General features: G+C 40.9%; 1 protein-coding gene across 11 annotated transcripts in view; it reads left to right on the top strand.

Moving 5' to 3' along the window:
• LOC107270320 (nesprin-1) overlaps positions 1–22,678 on the top strand; it is an 89,019-nt gene that overhangs the window by 39,893 nt on the left and 26,448 nt on the right. For 9 of the 11 annotated variants that reach the window (XM_015745234.2, XM_015745238.2, XM_015745228.2 and 6 more), the window contains 5 exons: positions 2,140–2,950; positions 3,039–3,197; positions 3,287–3,649; positions 3,760–3,870; positions 6,448–22,512. In XM_015745234.2, coding sequence (XP_015600720.1) covers positions 2,140–2,950; positions 3,039–3,197; positions 3,287–3,649; positions 3,760–3,870; positions 6,448–22,512 — 17,509 coding nt within the window. Of the gene's footprint in view, positions 1–2,139; positions 2,951–3,038; positions 3,198–3,286; positions 3,650–3,759; positions 3,871–5,670; positions 6,352–6,447; positions 22,513–22,678 lie in introns of those variants that run through there. The other 2 variants (XM_015745237.2, XM_025087697.1) reach the window with 2 other exon arrangements.

Here is a 22,678-nt window from a genome sequence, read left to right as displayed (position 1 = left end):
GGCGGTTATTTCAAACATTATGCTTTGCTACGCGGTAAAGAACCATTGGTATTGTTCGACCGATAGAGCGATGTGTTGTGATTGGTAAAAAGATTGAGTAGAAAAAAAAATCTTTAATAAATACCAAAATTACTTTTGAAAAAATTCCATATCGACGCGGACAACATTTCAAAGTCAAATCGTATTGAGGTTAAGAATAAAAAATCACACACAAGAAATTTTAGCTCTTACAAATAGTCTTAGCTCTCACCGTTAGCCATGAGATAACGAATATTCGTAACTCGCGAATATGACGCTGATTTAATATTCTAAATATAGTTTTGATGCCAGAAATAGTCGGCGCTCTGCTCCGGAATCTCCGATGTCGTAATTTTGCACTCATTCAGTGACATCAAATTTAAATAACAAAACGTGCTCAATACAAGTTTAGAAAAATGAGTTGTTCCTAAACATTTTTTAAATTTATATCCAACATGTGCTCTCGTACGGTCTTAAGCGGGTAATTTTATCAAGGACGAGGAATTCGCTCTAATCCACGTGCCGACGTCGGCTGTCTCGACTTTCAGAAATGCCTTCTCTCCCTTTGCAAGTACTCTTGACACACCCCTAGTGTTCTTGGCCAAGCTTTATCGAGGAGCGGATTCCGTCGAAAGCTCGCCTAGCAGTCGAGTATTATTCTTAGGATGATGCACGAAACGTTTTATATCCGGCGACGTAGAAGCGTCGAAGGAGAAAACGTCGGCGTCGTCTGCCGTCGTCGACTGCCCGGCGCATGCGTGCGGGCGCTTTAGCCAGGAAAACCGAAGCGAGCGCGTCCACCTCAATACGTTACGAACCGCGACCGCTGCTGCTGCTGCTTAGCTTGTCCGTGCTGCGCCATACTGTTATTCCGCTCGTGCGAAGGTGCATTTCGTTTAAGAAAGAAAGAGAAAATACGGTTTCTTGCTCAATTCCTTGAAGCAGAAGACAAAGAAATAAACGTTATATTCGGTTCATCGAGGAAGAGTTATTCCAGGTTTTCACAAGCTCACTACATAGGTACTTATTGAGATTGATATTGATAGATCTCGTCTCGTACCTTCACGCATACTTTATCTTCTCATAACCTAAGAGGATCTAGTGTGTGGGCTCGTAAGCTGAGATTGCCATGTGATTCTAGATCGAAATATTCTATGTGGAAGAAATACACAATCGTTTATATGAATGTATTTGGTGATGTCATAGCTAAGAAAGTTTCGGGGTGTTCCTGACAGGGGGTAGTATAGTGCTTGAACGTCGTTAATGTACTGGATGATCGTTCGACATGATCTATGGAATTATCCTTAGCAATATCAAGTTTTTTTACTGTGGCCGAAGTCTACTACTAGCAGTGGCGTATTTATTATCTGATATTAGGTGTATATAGATTGTTGCTAGTCTCATGCACGACTGGAAAACTGTATAGAAGCCGGCCGGCCGGCCGGTGACTACACGTTCGTCTCGCACGTAGCCGGCACCGAGTGATGTCATCGTTCAAAAAGAAACGGGTGCTACGTTCGAAAGTTTGATTATATCTTGGTATTCCTTATGAGAACTATGGCATCTATTACGAATCAACCAAGACGATCGATTTGATGAGTTTAATAATTTATTTGCGTTGTTGTCGTTCATTGATTGGTACGTTTTCGTTGACGTTACGAGTTAAGGCGTCATGTAAAAAGAAAAGAGGTTAATAAATAACGTCGGAAGTATGCGAGAAGGTAGCGAGGACCGAAGGCAGCCTAAAGTATTCTACTGAGCCAAACGGCGACGTACATCGTTCGTCTACTTTTAGCCAAGGCTGGCTGGTTCGGCTGGCTGGGCCTCTAGCCAGCCGGAGTAAGACAGTGGCGTACACGCATTTCCGACGCTAAATTCGTCCCGTTGATCTCTGCCAGTTTGATAAGTCGCTGTTGTCTCTGCCTTTTGTCCGAAACTGTCGTTTCGCGAGACGCTACTTTGGTAGTATCTGTCATCGGCGATACTAGCGTTGTACCTAGCAAAGACATTTGCTCGATTTATTTTATTAAGGTCCAGGCAGATAAGGATTCATATAGCGCAGAGACGTAGGTGAGCGATAAAACTTGAATAATCTGACATTGTATCCTTACGCATATTCAGGCTTGCCAGCTCGCTTCGAGACAAGTCCGAAAAGGCGAGCGAGGATCTCGAGATCCTCGAGAAGATCGAGAACGAGATTAGAGGATTGAAGGAGCAGTTGGACGAGACGCACCATCAGACAGCCTCCTTCTACGTTTTCGGATCGAACCAGGAAGCGACCGAGATAGAGTTGGAGGCTCATCGTAAGCGCCTTGAGAATCTTGTCGAGGCTGCGAAGACACGATCGCGAAGCACTAAGGCGCAGTACCAAGCTAGTCAGCAGTTGGTGCCGACCGACCTGGCGCAGAAGTTGACATCCCTCGAGCTTGCCGCCGAGGGCGCGGCTCAGGTCATGGAGGAGAAGCAAAGAGAACAGAAGAGAGCGAAGACCACTCGCTCGGACTACGTCGCCGACGTCGACGAAGTTCAGACGTGGATACGCGAGGCTGGACTCAAGGTTCAGGATCGTTCTGTTGAGCCTGCCAAGCTCAAGGAATACCTGTCCCAAATTCAGGCTGAAGTCGCGCCCATCACCGACAAGCTCGAGCGGCTTACGAAGAACGGACAGGTTATCATCGACAATACGAAGGACGGCAACGAGAAGGAACTCATCAGGAGCACGATAGCCAATTTGACGGAACAACTTGCACAAGTACGTTCCTGGCTCGAAGAGAAGAAACAACAAGTTAGCGATACCCTTGATGCCTGGCAGAGATTCCTTTCTCTGTACGAGGCAGTCAAGGCTTGGACCGAAGAGAAACGCGTCTTCTTAGTAGAGCCTCTTCGATTGAGTAGCCTCGTACAGGCTAGACAAAGGCTACACGATTATTCGGTAGGTCATCCACGAGAATTTGGGTAATCATACGATTTTAGATTTAGTCCCGTCCGTACATCATCGTCAATCGAGTCATTACTTTTAGACTGCTGTCAAGAGCTGCAAACAGGTGAACAAGAACTTGAGCGACATGAGTAAAGAATTGGAGAGTATCGGTCAGCTAACCAGTGTTGGGGATCTGCCTGAAAAGCTCACCGAGGCTGAGGAAGCCAAGGTCGAGGTCGAAGGACAGCTGTTGGAAAGGGTGCGTGGTGCACAAGGATATTTTCTATTCCACAATTCCAAACGACGAGACTCCCTTCTCATTACTACTACTCATCGTAATCCTTTCAGAACGCACTTTTGCAAGAAACCAGCGAGGAGTGGGAGCAATGTGAGAAGAAGATGAAGGACGTCAAAGGCTGGATCGAAAAAGCTCGTCAAACGTTAGAGTCGCCGCAGAACAAGAAGAAGCCGTTACGCGATCAGCATGCAATCCGCGAAAAGATGCTGAGCGATATCACTATTCAAAAGACCAAGATCAGCATATCAGTTGAGAAACTTCAGGTTCACTTCCGCTCTGGAGTCGGTGGCGACAGCAAGATCAGCGAGGCTGCCACTGATCTCATACGCGAGCTGGATTCTCTCAACGATTCAGTCAAAGAACAGGCAACGTCACTGGAATCATGCCTGAGCCAGATCGATCAGTATCAGCAGGTAGATCAAAAAGATCTGAGGATCAGCATCGGGATGCTTTCCTTCGTTAACATCCACGCGTCTTGAACCACTCACAATTCTTTCCCCTCTCTTTTTCTTTCTCATTCCAGGAAATCCAACAACTCCGGCAACAAATAGTTCAGGTAGAACAACAACTGAGGACGGTCCTTAGCCCAAATTATCTGCCCAACGATAGGGAAAAGGCTCTCCAGGAACAACAGGTAGGTTTGCTTCCTTTCCACTATCCTGCACCAATGCGCTGCGAAAAACATTAATTTGCATCTAGTATACCCGATACCAACTCAAGACCACCACCAAGAGTCGTATAATCGATTGACCGCGTATTTATCGACCGAGGGCTAGAATTCAATCACATTAATATTCTCAAGACATGATAACTCAAGTATAGATTCGATCGGCAGGTATTCGATTGAGCCAGCGACACGTCCAAAAGCCGTTCGCGTCGACTTTAATGATCAACAGCAACCGATCTTCTCTCTCAGCAAATCCTCAATTGATCTATACGATCAATGGATGAATTGCTGTACAGTAGATTCGATCGGTTTCAGATATTTTTCTCTCTTTACTGCGCGCAATAGCGATTCAGATTGATGAGACGAATGAGGTAAAATCTCATTGCTTTTTGATTTTTCATCAAGACTCTTCAATTGGAATGCTTTGATCGTTTCATTACAAAACATCTTTTGCTTAATTGTTACATTTTGTATACACGTAATCACGACATTTTGACACGTTGTATATGTGACGTAATTATTATTCACTTATTTGCATCCATTATACACGCACTCAATTCATTATATCGCTGAAAGCCACGTTCGATCATATGCACACGTGCCTACAACACAGTTTTCACAAACAATTATATCCCCGTTATTTACGTTATCGTTACTCCTCTCGTAATTTATCAGTTTCCGATAGGTCACAGGTAAGACCCGAAGAAACTGACAAAATCTCGCGAGGAATTTCTTTTTATCGTCATTGGTGGCCATTATTTACAGGGTATTGGTTGGTATCTTGTTTCAATGTTGTTTCTTTTATTTTCAATGCCATTGTATTACTTTTCTTAATTTTAAGATTGTTTTGTGATATTACACTTATTACGAGGGGACACTTGATTTTGCTTGTTTGTGTTGACGTTTTCTCCTTTTATGTTAATCATTATGTTTATTTCGATCACATGCATTTATATATATATATATATACAAAAATATTTATATTGTATAACAACAATGTGTGCCATGCACTTGTATACTATCACGCGGGTGCCGCTTATCATTTGAACAAAGCATTCATAACGGACACTACAGGAGTGTCCTTAAACATTCTCCCGTGATACAGAGAGCCTTCTAATCCTGACTTCATAATTTTCCCAATTGGGATCGGCGATCATGGCGCACGTGCCAACAAAAGTATCGAAGCGTCAGAGAATTATTTCGACGAGCATCAATCAAGTGACCTCCCATTGTTATTCTTTCTCAAGTAATCTTATATATGCGATATGTACAAACTCAAAAGTACATATAAACATATAACGTAGAGTTTCTAATTTCATTAAAACTACACGTTACCTACAGGCATATATTATTTATATATAATTTCACCTTCGGCTACTGGCATTTCATTTATGACTTTTGTTTGCTGCATTCCCATCCTTATCCACTTTGCCCCGTTGTACTCCGTACTGCTCTCACGAACGAAAAAACAAAAAACACCGTCATTCACGTCCTCACCGTTCATCGTCATGGTCATCGTCATTGCGTCTCTCGCGTCATCCTCCTCGCAATTATTATTCGGTTCGTTCGCTTGCTCTCTCTCTCTCTCTCTCTCTCTCACTCTATCTCTTACTCTATCTCTATCTCTCTTTCTCTCGATCTCGTATACGCATAACCACGTCTCGTTTCACGATACCTCATTCTCTCTCCATCTCTGTCGCGTTGCACAAAAATAATAATAAAAAAAAAATTTCCAACTCGCCTGCGAATTTTCGACCGTCGATTTAGAATTGTCGCGAGAGAATCAAAACGTTGCAGAGTAAAATTGCGGCGCGTACCGAACGCACGAAGCTTCTGGTGCAACGAGGATCGCCCGACATCGAGCCGCTCGATCCGTAGAACGTGAACCGATGTTCCATAGGGATCGACTATCGGGAAGTTTAATATTATAAGCAGTGTTTAGGAAAGGATAATCGTATGGTTTATCGTGATTAAAGTCTATCGCGAACGTGCTGGATGGTCGTGATTAGTTCGCGAGGACAGTTATTAGTGTTTAATGCGCATTAATCGCGAGAGTTGTGCCTGCTGAACGCGTTAATCTACTTAATGATAATGTTAATTGAGTTATAAACGCGTAGCATCGAGTTCCTTTATCCCGTCGTATTTAAAATCCGTATATGAGTTTAGGAACGATGTGCCTTGGTAGTACGTATGTTTTGAAATTTTTCTTTTTTTTTTTGTTTCTTTTTGTAATTATTTCTAACGACCGCTTTAATAAACGAAAGAAAATTTATTATAGGAAATTTTGAAAAAGAGCATATACATATATATATATTTATAGACATATATATAGTATACAATAAAAGTTTTCAATGAAAAAAAAATGGCTTTCCTATAGTCTTGTTACCTATACACTCCGCTAATTCGCTTATGGTGAAGCGTCTTGAATTAAAAAAAAAAAAAAAAAAATATAAATGCATAAAATGAAATATTAATCTGAGTTAAAGTTTTCGTACGCAATCAATTGACGATACCATATTCTTTGGCTGTTACGATTGGTAACAGGCCTTGCAGACACAGATGGACGGTTGGAGGCAACGCACGAGAATCCTGGTGGATCAGATTCATGCGGTGGACCCTTACTATATACTCACTGCCGAGCCGAGTGCCCGACTAGCCGGACTAATATCGTACGCGGATATCGCTGCGGGTCGAACAAGCCCGAATTCGAGGGGTGCTAGTCCCTACAGAAATCAGCGAGAGGAACCTCCTCCTCCGCATCCTCCCCAAGTACTCCGACCTGCCAGTGCTCGCCCGTTGGCGCAGCCCGTTGCACTAAAGAATATCGAGACCGTGAACGTGAGTGCTGCGCGAGTTCAGCACGACGAGAAGCAGCAACAACAGCCGCAACAGCAACAGCAAAGATCACAGGAACAGCCAATACAGAATCCACTGCCACCTGAGATACCAAAAGAGATTTCTCAGGATGCCAAGGTTATTGAAAGCTACATCGAAAGTTCGACTCAGCAAGCCAATGCGACGGTTCAGAACGCGCCGAGACGTGGACGTTCGCCAACTAGGAAGAACGTTGCCAAGAGTGCTAGGGAGTCCAAGAAAGAAGTGCCTGCCATACAGGTTGGTACCAACGAACCGAGAGAAGTAATCATGACCCACGAGAGGGAGTCGCAGTCGCCGGCAACTCTAGCGCCTCAGGAAAATGTACGAGGTCGCTCTCCAAGTCCAATGTGGGGACCAGGTTCAACGTCTTATGCCGATATTCTTCGGGGAAAAATGCAGTCCTATTCTAGAGCCTCGTCTGAGCCTGGTAATCAGGGTAGTGAAATGGTTCAGCTGATTAAAGAGTCTTCTACTCCACACGAAGAACCAGCTCACGTACCACAGGATCCTGAACTAGCTCAACAGCAACAGGTACCCATGGATGAAATATTTACTGAGACGATTGAAAGCACTCCTGCTGAGGATCTTATGTCAAATGTCGAGGTATCTGTGAATTATCAGGGTATGAGTCAAATGCCTTTGAAGCCTGAAAGTATTCCCAGCAGTCATATTGAAGAATGCTCAGTTCATTTTACCAAGGAGACTACTAACTGGTCTGATGAACCAATGGAGGAGTATAACGTCCTTAATGAAAAACACTATGAAAACGTTGCTACACAACCGACGGAGATGTATGACTACATTCATCCAATGCCAGAGCTGGTGGGTTTCATAAATTCACAACTAGGTCCATATCCAGTGAGTTCTTACGTATACACTCATGGTTCTCAACCAGTTCAGCAATTGGATCCCATGTCTCTGAACTCGTACGAGGGTCATATTGGATATACTACTGCTGAACATTACGTTACTCAGACTGGATATCTGCCTACAACCACTGACATCTATCACCAAGCTCAACCGGTGTTAACTCAGCCTTGCCCACCTAGTGAACTCGTGCATCAAACTTCTATTCTGACTCAGCCTATCGCGGAGGTACCGGTTCAGAGTCAACAGATGCTACCTGTAAAAATGCAAAATGTGCCAGTTTCGCCAGATAGGGCTACTGAAGAAATTAAGCACCCTGAACAAGTTGTGGAAAGTGTTCCCGTGCAGAGTTCTCATACGATCGAGCTAGTCTCAATTGAAGAGAATGAATCGGTTTCCGCAAGTGTCGCAGACGGTCGTGGACAATCCTTCTCTTATGCTCAAATACTTTCGCAAGGTCTGAGTCCTCGTGCGACACCACCCTCTGCGACGAAGGCCTTGGTTGAGCAATCTAGAGGACGGTCTCACTCACCTCATGAGGTGTCTCCACCGCAGAGTGTTAGGCGTGTTAAGAAACAGGAGTTTGAAACGGAAAGATCAACAACTCCTAAGCACCCGAGAGATAATGAGTGGGACACTATGAAAAAGAAAGACGTGAAAAAGAAACAGCAACAACATGAGGACAAACCTAAACGCGACGAGGATAAGAAGGGTCGTAAGGTGTCTGAGAAATCAGCACCGTCAAAACGACCTGAGAAACACGAGAAGTCTGAGAAACCGCAAAGAAATACTCCACCTAAACAGACAATCGAGACGCCGATTATACCTGTGGTTATTAAGCCTGCGGACGAAATTGTAAAGAAAGATGAAAAACAGGCTGAGAATCAGAGACGTGCTGCTGCTGAACGAGCGTCTGCGAATAATGCAGTATCTCAGGATAAGAAACGGAAACAGAAAAAGAAGAAGTCTGAAAAGTCACATGATGATGAGATAGACAAGGCTCTCAGGGAAATTGAGGATATGGATAAACAGAAGGCGAAAACGCAAAAGGATAAGCCTAAAGAACAGGAAAAGTCAAAAGAACAACAAAAGCCCAAGGAGCAAGAAAAATCTAAAGAACAAGTAAAGCCTAAGGAGCAACAAAAGTCCAAGGAACAAGAAAAAACGAAAGAGCAAGAAAAGCTTCTTAAAGAAAAGGAAAAGCCTAAAGAACAACCAAAGGAACAAGGAAAGCCTAAAGAACAAGATAAATCCAAAGGCCAAGTAAAACTTGAGGATCAGGCTAAGTTCAAAGATAAAGAAAAACAGGAAGAGCAAGAAAAACCTAAGGTACAGGAAAAGCGTAAAGAACAGGATAAACTTACAGAGCAGGTAAAAGTTGAAAAGAGTAAATCCAAAGAGCAGGAAAAATCCATTGAACAGGAAAAGCCTAAGGAGCCAGAAAAGTCTAAAGTGCGAGAAAAGCCCAAGGAGCAGGAAATTGTTACAGAGCAGGTGAAACCTAAAGAACAAGAAAAACGGAAGGAACTGGAAAAGCCCAAAGAACAAATAAAATTGGAAGAACAAGTGAAACGTAAGGAACAACAAAAACCTAAAGAACAAGAAAAGCCTAAAGAGCAAGAAAAACTAAAAGAAAAGGAAAAGCCCAAGGGGCAAGAAACGGCCAAGATAAAGGAAAAACCTAAAGAACAGGTAAAACTCGAGCAGCAGGTTAAGCCTAAAGAGAAAGAAGAATCTAAAGAGCAACAGAAGTCCAAGGAGCAGGAAACGTCCAAAAAACAAATAAAACTTCAAGAACAAACTAAGCTTAAAGAGCAAGTAAGTTCCAATGAGGAAGGAAAGCCCAAAGAACAAGTAAAACTGGAAGAACAGATTAGGCCTAAAGAGCAAGAGAAACTTAAAGAACAAGAAAAGTCTAAGGAGCAAGGAAAGCCCAAACAGCAAGAAAAACTTAAAGAGCAAGAGAAACTTAAAGAGCAGGAAAAATCAATGGATCAAGAAAAGGGAGAAATAAAGGAGAAACCCAAGGAACAAGTAAAATTCGAGGAACAGGTTAAGCCTAAAGAGCAAGAAAAATCGAAGGTGTCCAAGGAAAAGCCCAAAGATCAAGAAAAAGCCAATGAATGGGAAAAGCCTAAAGAGCAAGAAAAACTCAAGGAGCAGGAAAAGTCCAAGGATCAAGAAAAGGGTAAAGTAAATGAGAAGCCCAAAGAACCAGTTAAACCTACAGATCAAATTAAAGGAAAGAAACAAACAGGCCAAAATCAAGCAAAACCTAAAAAATCACTTACAACTGATATTGAAAATCAATCTTCCTCGATCGTTACAGGAGAATTAGAAACCACAGAGCAAATTCTGAAAAATGTAAAAGTACAAGAAGAAATCATTCAGAGAACCACAGATAAATTCAAAGCACAGACTGCAATTACTACTGAAACAAAGTCTCAGCAATTTGAAACTCCTACGCAACGTAGTACCATTGTGGAAACCACGACAGTACAGGTTCCTCCTGAGATAGAAGCGAAACCGATTGACAGTATCGCTAAAGATGCTACGTCAAAACCAGAAGAAAAGTCCAAGGAAAAACTTAAACCAAAGGACGATTCAAAGGCAGAGAAAGAACCTAAGGATAAAGCAAAACCTAAAGAGCAGATCAAAGCAAAGGATGTAGTTCAAGTTACACAAGAGGCAGAATCACAAAGTAAAAGTCAACCTCAGTCAACAGTAGATATTAAAGTGACCCAAATAAAATCAGAGGTCCAAAAAACGATAGACGATAAAAAGTCAATTATGGCATCGAAAGAGAAATTGGAATCAAAGGAACAAGATAAGCCGAAGCACGAACCAAAAGAGAAGTTTGTTCCTAAGGAAACTACGATTGAAAAAGAAATATTACTCGAGGGAAAGACTGCAGTTGCAGATAAACCGAAGGATGAAGAAAAGCTCAAGCAACAAGATAAACCGAATGACAAGGAAAGATCTAAGGATCGTGCAGACAACAAACCAAAAATCACTTCAGAAATAAAATCTGCACCCAAGGAGAAGCCACAAGAAAAAGTTGATTCTAAAGAAAAGGTTATTTCTCAGAAGCAAGATAAACCTAATGATGAGGATAAATCCAAAAAAGATATCAAACCTAAAGAACAAAGCAAACCGCAGGAACAAGTTGATACAAAATCCACTGTTAAGGAAGAAATACAAATTTCGACAAAGGATCAGTCAAAAAAGAAGATTTCACCTAAGGAAACAATAATTGAAAAAGAACTTGCTTCCAATGAGAAGACAACTCCAAAAGCACAAGATAAACCAAAAGATGAAAAGTTTAAAGTTCTGGTAGAATCTAAAGATGATAAAAAGGTAAATAAAAACGAAAAGTCAGCTCCTAAAGAACAAGCAAAATCAGAAAAGGAAATAGCACAGAAGGAAACACCGAAGTCCAAAGAACAAGAGAAACCTAAACCTCTTGAATCCAAGATTAAAGATCAAGAAAAGGCTCCAACTGCTCCTCAAACGCTAGTAAAATCGAAGGTAGAAGAGCTATCGAAAGATAAAGTGCATAGTACTGAAACAACAATTGTGTCAAAGGACAGAGTCAAGCAATCGACATCAGAAGCTCAAACGACAATCACACTGGAAGCCACAGCAAAGCAAGAACTCAAATCGAAAATCAAAATTGAATCACCTGAATCACCTGAGTATCCTAAGGATAAATCTAAAGATGTACCAAAATCTAAAGAAGAGAAGATAAAACCTGAGAATCAGACAGTAGATACATCTGTGGATTTGGAAGCAAAAGAACAGGATAAATCCACAGACAATATCGAATCGAAAGAGAATCTTCCGTCCAAGGATAAGAAGGTTCAAGAGAAGCCTGAGACAAAACCAAAAGTTGGATCCGCTGATAAGAAAGAAGCTATTTCTGATTCTAAACACAAAACGGAAATTACAACTCAAGTGGAGTCTACAAGTAAAGTAGACGTAACACAGAAGAAAGAAAGTAAGAAAATTTCAATTGTGAAAGAAGAAGTCAAGATTGAAGCTCAAGAACAAGCTACTCCCGTGAAGCAGCAAGTTAAGGGAAAAGACGAGGCCAAGCCCAAAGCCATTGCTCCTGGAACGAAGGTAGAGGCTATTAAACCAGATTCTGTTGCACCTGTTCCAAAGTCAGAAGAGTTGCCCAAATCGGTGGAAGAAGTTAAAATCAAGGAAAAACCTAAAAAGGAAGGTAAACCTAAAGAATCTAAATCGATGGCAGAAGTATCTGCGCCTTCCAAAGAAAAAGATAAATCTAAAAAGGAGCCTGTCAAGAAAGACTTACCTAAACCTGATGCTGTTAAGGATGAATCCAAACCAAAATCCAGTCCCAAGGCTGAAGAAAAACCAAAGGACTTGGACAAGGTTGCGGATCAGACAATTCCTGAAACCACAATTAAATCAAATATTCCGGCAGAGTCTAAAAAGGAAAGCAAAACTAAAAATGAAGTCTCTGCTACAAATCAAGTGAAATCGCAAGATATAAATATCGAGAAAGTGGAGGAACTCAATACGGCTAGTCAAAGTTTAAAGATGGCCGAGGAAGTAGCAGCTAAAGAGATAAAATCAAAAGTAGACTCGAACAAAAAAGACATTGGCAAGAGCAAAGCACAAAGGGAAAGGAAGGAGGAGGTCAAATCAAAGGAAAGTGAAAAACTCGAATCGGACAACGTCAACAAAAAAGTTGAAAAAGTTTTCAAACCGGAGAACAAAACAATCCAAAGTTCTGATAAAATTTCTAAAATCGAAGTTCCGTCTAATGTTGTATCGGTATCACGTCTTACATCCGCGCCGGAAAATAAAGAGGTCGGAAAAGCTCTGATTATTCAAAAAACCGTAACCACCGTGACTACAACCACAACTGGTTCCGAGGAAATAAAACCGCCCGCCGTGAAATCCGTTAAATCAATTGAAATATTAGAAAACGTCCCATTACCCATAACCGTAGGTTCAAAAGAGACCGAACTTATTTCCTTACGTCCTGAGAGTGTAGAAGCTAGTCTCGTCACAACTTATGCCAGGGTCGCGGAACGTCCCGCCGCCATTACAGAATCTTTAGATCAGGCTACAAAGACCAGCAGCGTAGGTCAGATTAGTGAACATGATATGGAAGTATCGCTAGCCGAAGAGGCTCCATTGTTTGGTAGTGTTCAGGATAGAAAGAAGGATCATTCGAAATCGGAAAGTACTAGCTCAGTAGATGTTAAGAAACCGAAAAAGGAGGAGAAGAAAGTTCAGTTGGAAGAACTGATAGACTTGACCCCGGAGGAGGAAGCTCTTATGAAGACTATGGAAAATAAGTTGAAGAAGAAGAAGAAGCGTCCAGCATTGCCGGATGAATTTATGATAAAAGAATCGCAAAAACTGGTAGTTGAAGAAGCTACTGTTAATGTACCTGTTTTACAGGATACTCAAGCTCAAGTTGAAATTAAGGCTGTGGTTAATGAAAAAGTTAAGGTTGAATCGGTTGTTGAGAAACAGGAAAAACCTGTGGATGTTGTTAAAGAAGAAGTGTGTAAGTTAGAGTTACAGAAAAAGGAGGTTGTTAGTATTGTAAAGGAAGATAAGAAGCTAGATGTACAAGTAGTCCAAAAAGATTTCCAGGACGTCCCTGGAAAATCTGAAAGTGTAGTAAATCAGAAAGATGAGGCACGATTAGAAATAGAAATTGCACCTAAAGATAAGATTGAATTTAAGGATCAGGTAAAGTTAGAAGTCGAATCTCTGCAGCCAAATATATCAAATAAAGAAATTGATTCTGAGAAACAAAATGAGAAGAAGCAGGAACAGGTCAAGACTGATAGGAAGAAAAAACTTGAATCTCTTCCAAAAGATGAACAGAAACAGGCGAAAGAAACTGTCGCTACTCCTCAGAAATTGGAACAACAAGAGGTGACGAAAAATGAAGAAGTTGCTCCAAAGGATGTTGTTAAATCGGGAGAACAGGACAAGGTTTACATCGGTAGACCGGAATATGCGGCTGATCTTATCAAATCTTATTGGTTGGAATATCATCTTTATGGTGAAGCTGAAAGTAATTTCCATCGAAATTACAAAGTAGTCAAAACTGTACAGAAACCAGAACCTCCGGCTTCTCCAGCGCCAAGAGAAAATGTGACTATCGAAACGATCGTACACGAATCCAAAATGAAGAATACTGAAGTTGACTCGCCTCCAGTACAGGAAATTTCCGATGGTGAATATAGGCTTTTGGCACTTGCTAATGAAGTTCCAAAATATTCCATGGCCAGTTTTTACGAACATGAAGCTCGGTGGGTTGAACATATTCAGGATAAAAATGTTGAATCTGAACAATCTTCCACCGGAGAGAGGGCGAAATCTGAACAATCTTCGACTGGAGAGAAGGTGAAATCTGAATCATTGCCAGTTGAAAAACTTATGCCGGAATCCTCCCCAATAGAGAAGGTTAATCCGGAACCATCTCCGCCTGAAAAAATAAAGCATCAACCATCTCCAGCTGAGAAAGTGAAGCCTGAACTAATTCCAGGGGCCAAGATTGAGTCTGAACCGACTATAACTATGAAGGAGAAGGCCTCTCCAGTTGAGCAAGTAAAACTTGAAACAACTCCAGGTGACCTAGTGAAGCCAGAACCATCTCCAGCCGAGAAAGTGAAGCCAAAACCGACTCCAGCTGAGAAGGCGAAGCCTGAACCGACTCTGAGTGAGAAGGACAAACCTAAACCCTCTCCAGTTGAGCAAGTGAAACTTGAACCAACTCCAGGTGACAAAGTGAAGTCTAAACCATCGCCAGCTGAGAAATTGAAGCCAGAACCGACTGCAGCTGAGAAGGCGAAGCCTGAACCAATTCTGAGTGAGCAGGTGAAAACTGAACCGATTTCAGCTAACAAGGTTAAGTCTGAATCAACTCCAGCTGCGAAGGTGAAGCCTGAACCAACTCTAGGCGAGAAGGCTAAGTCTGAGCCAACTCCAGCTGCGAAGGTTAACCCTGAACTAGCTCCAGCTGAGAAAGTAACGTCTGAACCGACTTCAGCTAAGAAGGTTCCTGAGTCATTCGCAATTAAAGAGAAGGTAAAAGCTGATGCATGTCCAGTTGAAAAGAATTTGAAGTCGGCAGACCCATCTCCAGTTACAGAGAAAGAGAAATCTCAACCATCTCCAATTGAAGAGAAGATTAAGACGAAACAATCTCCAAATGAAAAGAAGAAGCCTGAATCATCTACAGTTGAAAAGAAGATTAAATCGGAACCATCTCCACTTAAAGAAAAGGTAGAACCTAAACCATCAATTTCTGCCGCTGCTTCGAAATCTGATAAACAGACGGATGCTAAAGTTCAATCTATACTCGAAAAGAAGACTGAAATTATTGAAGAAAGTGTAGTTTCTGAAAAAACTATGACTGTGAGTAAAGTAGATAACAAGACGCAAATGTTAGAAAACATAGAAATTCAATCTATGAAGGAAAAGAAGCCAGAACTTACACAAGATAAGTCTAAGCCTGTTCCTGCCGAGGATAAAAAGGCCGAAAAAGTAGCAAAATTGCCCGAAGAAAAACAGTCTCCTAATATAGAGAATGCAAATCAATCTAAACCTGCAGATACGGCAAAGCCCGTTCATTTGGTATCCGACGACTCTTGGATGAGTATATTGGATGAACCCATGGTCCTTGATGACGATGATGATTTTGACAAACCTCATAATGTGCCGGTAAAATCGCCAAAGGCGAAAACGGTAGAAGTGATGCTTCCTTCTACTAGTGTTACCTCAGCGGTAACTACTGAAATAACCTCGATGAAAGAAAAAGACAAAGTTGATAAGAATAAGAAGAAGCAAAACGCACCGGACAAGGCTGTTGCGGATCTCAAGGAAAAATCTCAAACGGACAAGATTGAAAAGGAAAATATTGATATTGCTGGAAGCATGAAAAATGAGAAAAAAGACACAAAGAATCATCAGGCACCAGAAAGAACTGTAGAAGGACCTAAGGAAGAACCGAAGGTACAGAAGATTGACAAAGAAAAGGCGGATGCTCCAAAAGTCAAAAAAGATAAGAAAGAAAAGGCAGCAGAATCGCCTAAAGAGAAGACGGAGGCAGAAAAGGCACAGAAGGAAAAGACTGCTGTTACAGATGTTACGAAAACTTATTTGAAAGAAAAGAAAGACTTGCAAGTTTTACAAAAAACTGTAGAAACGTTTAAAGAGCAAGTGGCAGAAACTGCTGTAGAAACACCTAAAGAACAGACAAAGTTGGATATTCCGAAGGCAAAGCCAGAAGATAAGAAGAACAAGAAAGATGTTCAGGCTCAGGAACAGATCGCAGATATAATCAAGGAAGAATCGAAACAAAAAGACATCCAAAAAGTTGAGAAACCTGTTCAACAAATGCCCAAGGACGAGATCAAATCCGTAGAAAAAGAACCGAAGAAACAGATTGACCAGGTTGACAAACCTCAGGTTCTTGAAATTCAGGACCAGGTGAAAGGCAAAAGTATAAAGAGTAAAGATCAACCAAAAGATCAAATAGCACCAGTATCCAAGGTTGAAGAGAATAAGCAAATTCAGATTAAACAACAAATAAATGTTACTGCCGTTGATATTACAAATGGTCGACAGGAGGAAATGGCGCATTTGAATTCAGAATTAAGACAGGAAGTAACACAGGTAGAAGCACCTGTAGAAAAATCAAAATTAGTCCACCTGGTAGCTGATGATTCATGGATGGACATACTAGATGACGATTTTGTTATGGAAGACGACGATTTTGATGAACCGGAAGTTCCTAAGACCAAGGAAAAACCCGCAGATAAAGAACCTGTTGCAAAAGGAAAGGATGCAAAGAAAGATAAGAAACCGGAAAAACCTCAAAAAGCCAAACCAAGTGGTAAAGAAGAAAAAACTAAAAAAGAGGAAATTGTAGAAAATGTTTCGGAGAAAAATTCTTCAAAACTCGAAGAATCAAAACAAGAAGTTACTGTTGCACCTCAAACACTTGAAGAGCCAACTCAATCATCGGCGGAGAAGAAACCTGTTTTGAAAGAGCTTGAAAAGCCAAAAGCAGATACAAAATCTGCGAGGGGCAAACAACTTAAAGAGCAACCTGATAAAAAAGATGTACAGGATTCACCTAAAAATCAGTTAAAACCAAAAGAAGAAAAGGTACTACCAAAAGATGCAGAATCGACAATACAGGACAAGGTCAAAGAAGACAATAAACCAGGAATGAAGGATACAAAACAGGAAGTTCCTGTCGAACCTAAGGATACGAAATACAAGGGACTACAAATTAAAGAAGAATTAAAGGCTGTGCCAAAGGAAGAAATAAAATCTGGACCAAAGGATGTAAAGCCTAAGGAGCCAACACTACCCGATAAAAAATCAAAGGAAAAATCTGAACCCAAGAAAGATGCAAAACCTGTACCTCAGGTTACAAAATCAAATGAAGAAATTAAAATCACAAAGGAAGACATTAAATCTACATCGAAGGACACAAAGGTAAAAACAATTGAAAAAGAAAGTTCAAAATCAACGGAAACTATAGAAACGAAAGAAGTTACAAAACCCGTAATTCCAGATGTAGAACTTAAAAAACAGGTTAAACCAAAAGAGGAATCTAAATCAAAACAGGAACCCAAATCCAAAAAAGAGCCAGCTCCAGTTATTACACAGAAATCTAAAGAAGATTTAAAATCTAAAGAGCAACAACCTTCGTCAAGTAAACCATCCGAAGTTGAGCAAACGACAACAGACGCTCAAAAAGAACAAATTGTAAACGAAGACGCGCCCAAGTATGACGTTCGACTTAATCCAAATGCTAAATCCTGGGCATCCATTGTTGGTATCAAAGACTCCGTGGAAACTACTACTTCAATTAAAACTGAAGTAGAAACTTCTCAAAGTATAGAAGTCGTGAATATTCCTACTGCTGAAGAATCAACTGCATCTTCTACAAATATAGAGAATGTTGTAGTACCTGTAGAGAAGTCACCAGTAATTCCTCCACCGAAATCAGAACCTCAAGAACAACCTGTGCAACCGAAATCACCCAAGCGACCCAAAAAGAAAGATAATACCGAAGTAAAACATACTCAAGTCGAAGTACGCGAAGATCCTAATTTGGTTGTCGAGAAAGCAGTCACACCTCAACCGTCGACGATTGAAGTTGTGTCTAAAGAAAATGGTAAATCATATGCAGCAGTTGTTGCGTCTTCACAACGAAACTCGCCACAACTTCGACAAGAAGAAGTCACAATACTGAAACCGCAGGCATTGAAAACCGAATCGATTGAAGAGACGAAGAGCAAAATATCTCAAGAAAGTATTGCTTCTTCATCCTTAGAAAAAAGTGTTGGAGAAGCTGACTCAAAAGTACCCCAAGAAGAGATACTTCCAAGTATAGGGAAACAAGAGCTTCCTGTATCTTCCGAAGTAACTTCCGTCCAGGAGTTCTTGATGCAGGAACAGAAAGAATCGATCAGCGCAGGTTCGTTGATTTGTCAAAGTGAAGAAGTGGTCCCTCCGCCACCTAAAGAAAGTATCAAGACCAAAGAGCAGCCCACACTTTGGGCTGATGAAATTGAAGAAACTCTTAATTTAGAGTCACAACCAGTTATCACACCTGATGACACGAAAAAGGTCAAGTCCAGCGTTTCCGATTACGAAAGTTTCCCTAAACAAGAAACATTCTCATGGGCTGCCATAGCGGCTAAGAAACCTTCTGAAACTCCTGAACATGTCGTTAGTGTAACTACCGAGCAAATCGGTATCACTCGTGAACGTATTCCCGTACAGCGACCTCCGCCTGCAGTACAGATTTTTGTAGAAGAAGTGCCGGAAATAGAACCAATAGAAAATATCGTAGAAGTTGATGATCAGGGCTTTATGGAGTTTGTGAATCGTAAGGAATTGCGCTCGCGTAGGTCAAGGTCGCGTTCTCGTACTGATAATCGTGGCGATAAGGTACCGTCCCAAACTCGCGAGCATAATGTAGATCAGACCTCAAGTAAGACTGGGGATTCGGTAGAATTGTCCAAGAGTGAGGATAGTGGTAAGGTTGATAAAAAAGACATTTATTCTGAGGAGGCCAAGTCAAAGGATGTGGCTGAACCTAAAAACAAAGAGCAGCAGGTAGAGAAATTGACAGGAAAGGCGCAGAATCAAAAATCTCAAAAACAAAAGGAAAAATCCAAGACTAAAGAGGCAACTAAATCTGTTGAATCTGAAAAACCAAAGCCAGTGGAGCAGGTGAAACCAAAAGATACTGCAAAGTCGATGGATAACATTCAGGAACAAGCTCAACAAATTGAAAAAGTAGAAGGATCTAAGGGCAAAAACAAGTCTAAGGGAAAGAAGGATGGTGAAGTTAAAGAAACCAAATCTCAACTTCCAAAGGAGTCTGCGTCTGATGTTCCACTTCAGGTTGACGTGGCACAGCAAGATCAAGTACTCACTAAAACTCTGGAGCAAGAGAAGCCTGAAGAAAAGGTAAAGTCTAAAGGTAAGGGCAAACAAAAAGTAAAGGCTGTAGAAAGTGACTCCAGTATAAAGTCTGATGCTGAAGTAAATAAAGAAGTTATACCTCAAAAGAAGACAATTCCTCAAGATGAAAGTAAATCTGCTGAGACGAAGCAACTAGATACGAAGTCCAAAAAGGGTAAGTCCAAAAAAGGTAAATCTGAAAAGGAACAAGTGAAGTCTGAAGTTGATTTGAAAATTAAGCAAGATAAGAAGGCTGAAACAGTATCTGAAACTGAAGTACAAAGCAAACAGGAAGAGAAGTCTAAAGATGACAGCAAACCTTTGGTTGATACTAAAGATCAAGAAGCAGAGAAAAAGCCTCAAGATAAAACCGAGGATAAATCAACAACTAAAAATAAGTCGAAAGCAAAGAAAGGGCAGAAATCTGAACCTACAATTGATATTGAATCCACAGTCAAAAGTGAAGCGCAGGTTAATATTGTCGAAGACATAAAATCAGAGAAAACAGACAATCTCAAAATTTCAGAAAAGACTTTAGACAAGGTCAATCCAGATGAGAAGGTAAACAAGGATGTAATTAAAGTAGAAAAGGAAATAAAGGTAGACACAAAGGATTCGGGTTCCACTGGAAAATCTGAAGAAAAATCCAAGGCAAAAACCAAGTCAAAATCCAAAAAAGAATCATCCGTAGCTACTCCTGAGGCTAAAACCGAATTAAAACTTGAAGATAAAAAAATTGCTGCTGAAATTAAACCAGTATCTGTGATTGTAGAAAAGCTTGATAAAGAACCTCAGGTTGAAACTGATATGAAGTCTGTAAAAACTGAGGTTGAGAAGGAAAGTAAAAGAGAAATAATTGCACACAAGGAAGAAGAAGTAAAAACGAAACAAGAGAAACCACCAACTAAAGAAGCGAAAAAACTGGAGAAAGAGAAAATTCAAGATAAAAAAGATTCAGCAACCGTGAAAGATGTAAAATCTGTTGTGGAAAAAACGCAAAAGGAATCATCCGTAGATACAAAGAGTAAAGAAGTAGTCACAAAGTTGGACGAATTAAAGTCTACTGACAAGCCTAAAGAAAAAGATGACGCTAAGCCTAAAGTGGAAGAAAAACCGAAAGAGGACCAAGGAAAAACAAAGCCTGATAAAGATTCGAAGAAGGATAATCCTGTTGACGATATAGTAACTCCCAAAAAAGAGATTGAGCCTAAAGAGAAAGTTGTGCAGGCTGAACAATCTGTGCCTGAGGAAAAATCTAAGCAAAAGGGTAAATCTAAGTCGAAGAAAGGAGTCCCTGCGGAAGCGGTAAAAACAACAGTTTCCACAGAGAAACAAGAAGTTAAAGAAATTCCCATAGTTGATACAGAAATTAAAACTCAGGATATTGTTAAGCCTGATACGAATGTAGAAAAAATCACTTTGACAAAAACAACAGCTGTAACGACTGTTCAGTCTCAGGAAAAATCAGATGTTCTCAATGTAGATAAATCTAAGCCCGAAGTCAAGGAAACACAGGAATCGCTTAAAAAAGATGAGAAAGCTGTAAGTGCAGTTGAGCAAAATGTCAACAAAGAGTCAGAGAACAAGTCTAAGCCTAAAAAAGATAAGTCTAAGCCTGATACTGCTAAAAAGACACAGGTCGAAAAGGTAGAAAAGTTACCTGAAGATAAACCTGAAGACAAACCGCTTGTTAAAGTAGAGAATGCAGACCAGGCTAAACCTGCAGATGCGCCAAAGCCTGTACATTTGGTATCAGATGACTCTTGGATGAATCTGTTAGATGAACCCATGATCATCGATGATGAAGATGATTTTGATGAGCCTGATAATGTACCAGTAAAAGCGCCACAGAAGAAAACTGTAAAAGTAATTAATACTTCTAGCAGTGCTACTTCAGCTGGAAAGCAGGAAAAAATCGCAGAAATAAAGATGGCAGATGAAAAATCACCGATTGCTGAAAAATTGAAAGCTGAAGCTACTTCCGAAGTAAAGATTGAGGGAGAACGAATTATAGAACAAAAACTGAAAGAATCAAGTAAATCTGAAAAGAAGGCTGAAGAGAAACCTGAACAGTCGAAATCTATACCGGAAAAGAAAGCTCAAGAAAATGTAGAACAGTCAAAATCTGTACCTAAAAGGAAAGCTGATATAAAAGATGAAGCGACGGAAAAAGAACCTAAGGACTTGAATAAGCCTGAATCTGTACCTAAAACAAAAGTTGAAAAATCGAAGCCGGAAACGATAAAGGAACCAGATGAAAAATCAGGCATGAAAGAAGAGAAGCCTAAAAAAGTTGAGAAATCTCCAAAGGCACCGGAACAAAAATCTGAACAACAGCCCAAAGAAGGCCAACCTAAAGAGATAACGGAACCAAAACCAGAAAAACAACAACTTGAACCCAAAAAGGAAGTTCAGGTCAAATCAGAAGAAAAACCAAAGGAACCTCCTAGCAAACCCGTTCAAATGGCAGAACCTAAACCCATAATATCCGACACAAAAACAGAAGCAGAACAAAAACCCAAAGAAGACCTAAAGGTAGAACAATCACAAGAAGTTCAACCATCTGAACCTAAATTAAAGTCAACAAAAGGTCTAAGCCCAAAAACACAAGCTCTAAATCTCGTGGAAGTTCTTCCAGAACAAAACGACTCATTCCAACCAACCGAAATCGACTCAGTCAGCATACCTGAAACAGAAAGCACAAAGGCAAAAGTCCAATTTTACATAGACGACGAAGTTGTCGTAGTAACAAAGGATGACAAAAAACCTACCAAACCTAAAGAGCAACCCAAAATTCCGCTACCGGAATTAATATCACTCGACGAAGGATTCTGGGTGAACAAACGATCTTATCACGAAGCAGAGCGTGATCTCTTTGAGAGCTTGGCCTCCCTTAAGAAGAAATCACTAAAAATCGAAACCAAAATAGAATCCCACGACGAGGGTCCTCATGACCGCGACAACGACGGTGATTCGGACGGCGGAAATTCAGGTGGCGGAAATGGTCCCTCTGACCCGTCCTCTAAATCGGGAAGTAACATCAACGCACCACATACGGAACGTCTCGTAGCCGATTTACCGGGTGGCATTTGTAGTTGGAGTGACTATAGCACATACTTAGCAACAGAGACCGATGGGCAGGGAGATGAGAAGCTTGATCACACTTCGCAGCTCGTGCATAGAATGACCGAGGACCTTATTACGGATATCGACCTCCCTGAAACAAAACCCGATCCCTTGACCTTTACTCCCGAACCTGAGTCCTCACTATCTCTAGGTAATGAGACACTACGAAGCGTGCAGCAGTGGAGTTCCACTCGACAAGTGGAGAGAGAGACAGAGGCAACAACGGAAGCAAAAAGGATCCAAAGGATCAAGGTGCGACATATCCCGCCAGTGCTCGAACTTGTTGTACAGTTTAATCGTTATATTGCCATTTACAGTATTGTTACTGATTGTTTTTCGCTCTCTCATTTGTTATTGTCGCAATTTGTTTTGTTGTATTATAGGTGTTCTCGCTTCCCAATTCCTCCTACGATATGCA

The sequence above is a fragment of the Cephus cinctus genome, unplaced genomic scaffold, assembly GCF_000341935.2.
Source record: "Cephus cinctus unplaced genomic scaffold, Ccin1 Ccin1_scaffold0727, whole genome shotgun sequence".
Lineage (NCBI taxonomy): Eukaryota > Metazoa > Arthropoda > Insecta > Hymenoptera > Cephidae > Cephus > Cephus cinctus.
This window is presented reverse-complemented; position numbering and strand designations above follow the sequence as displayed.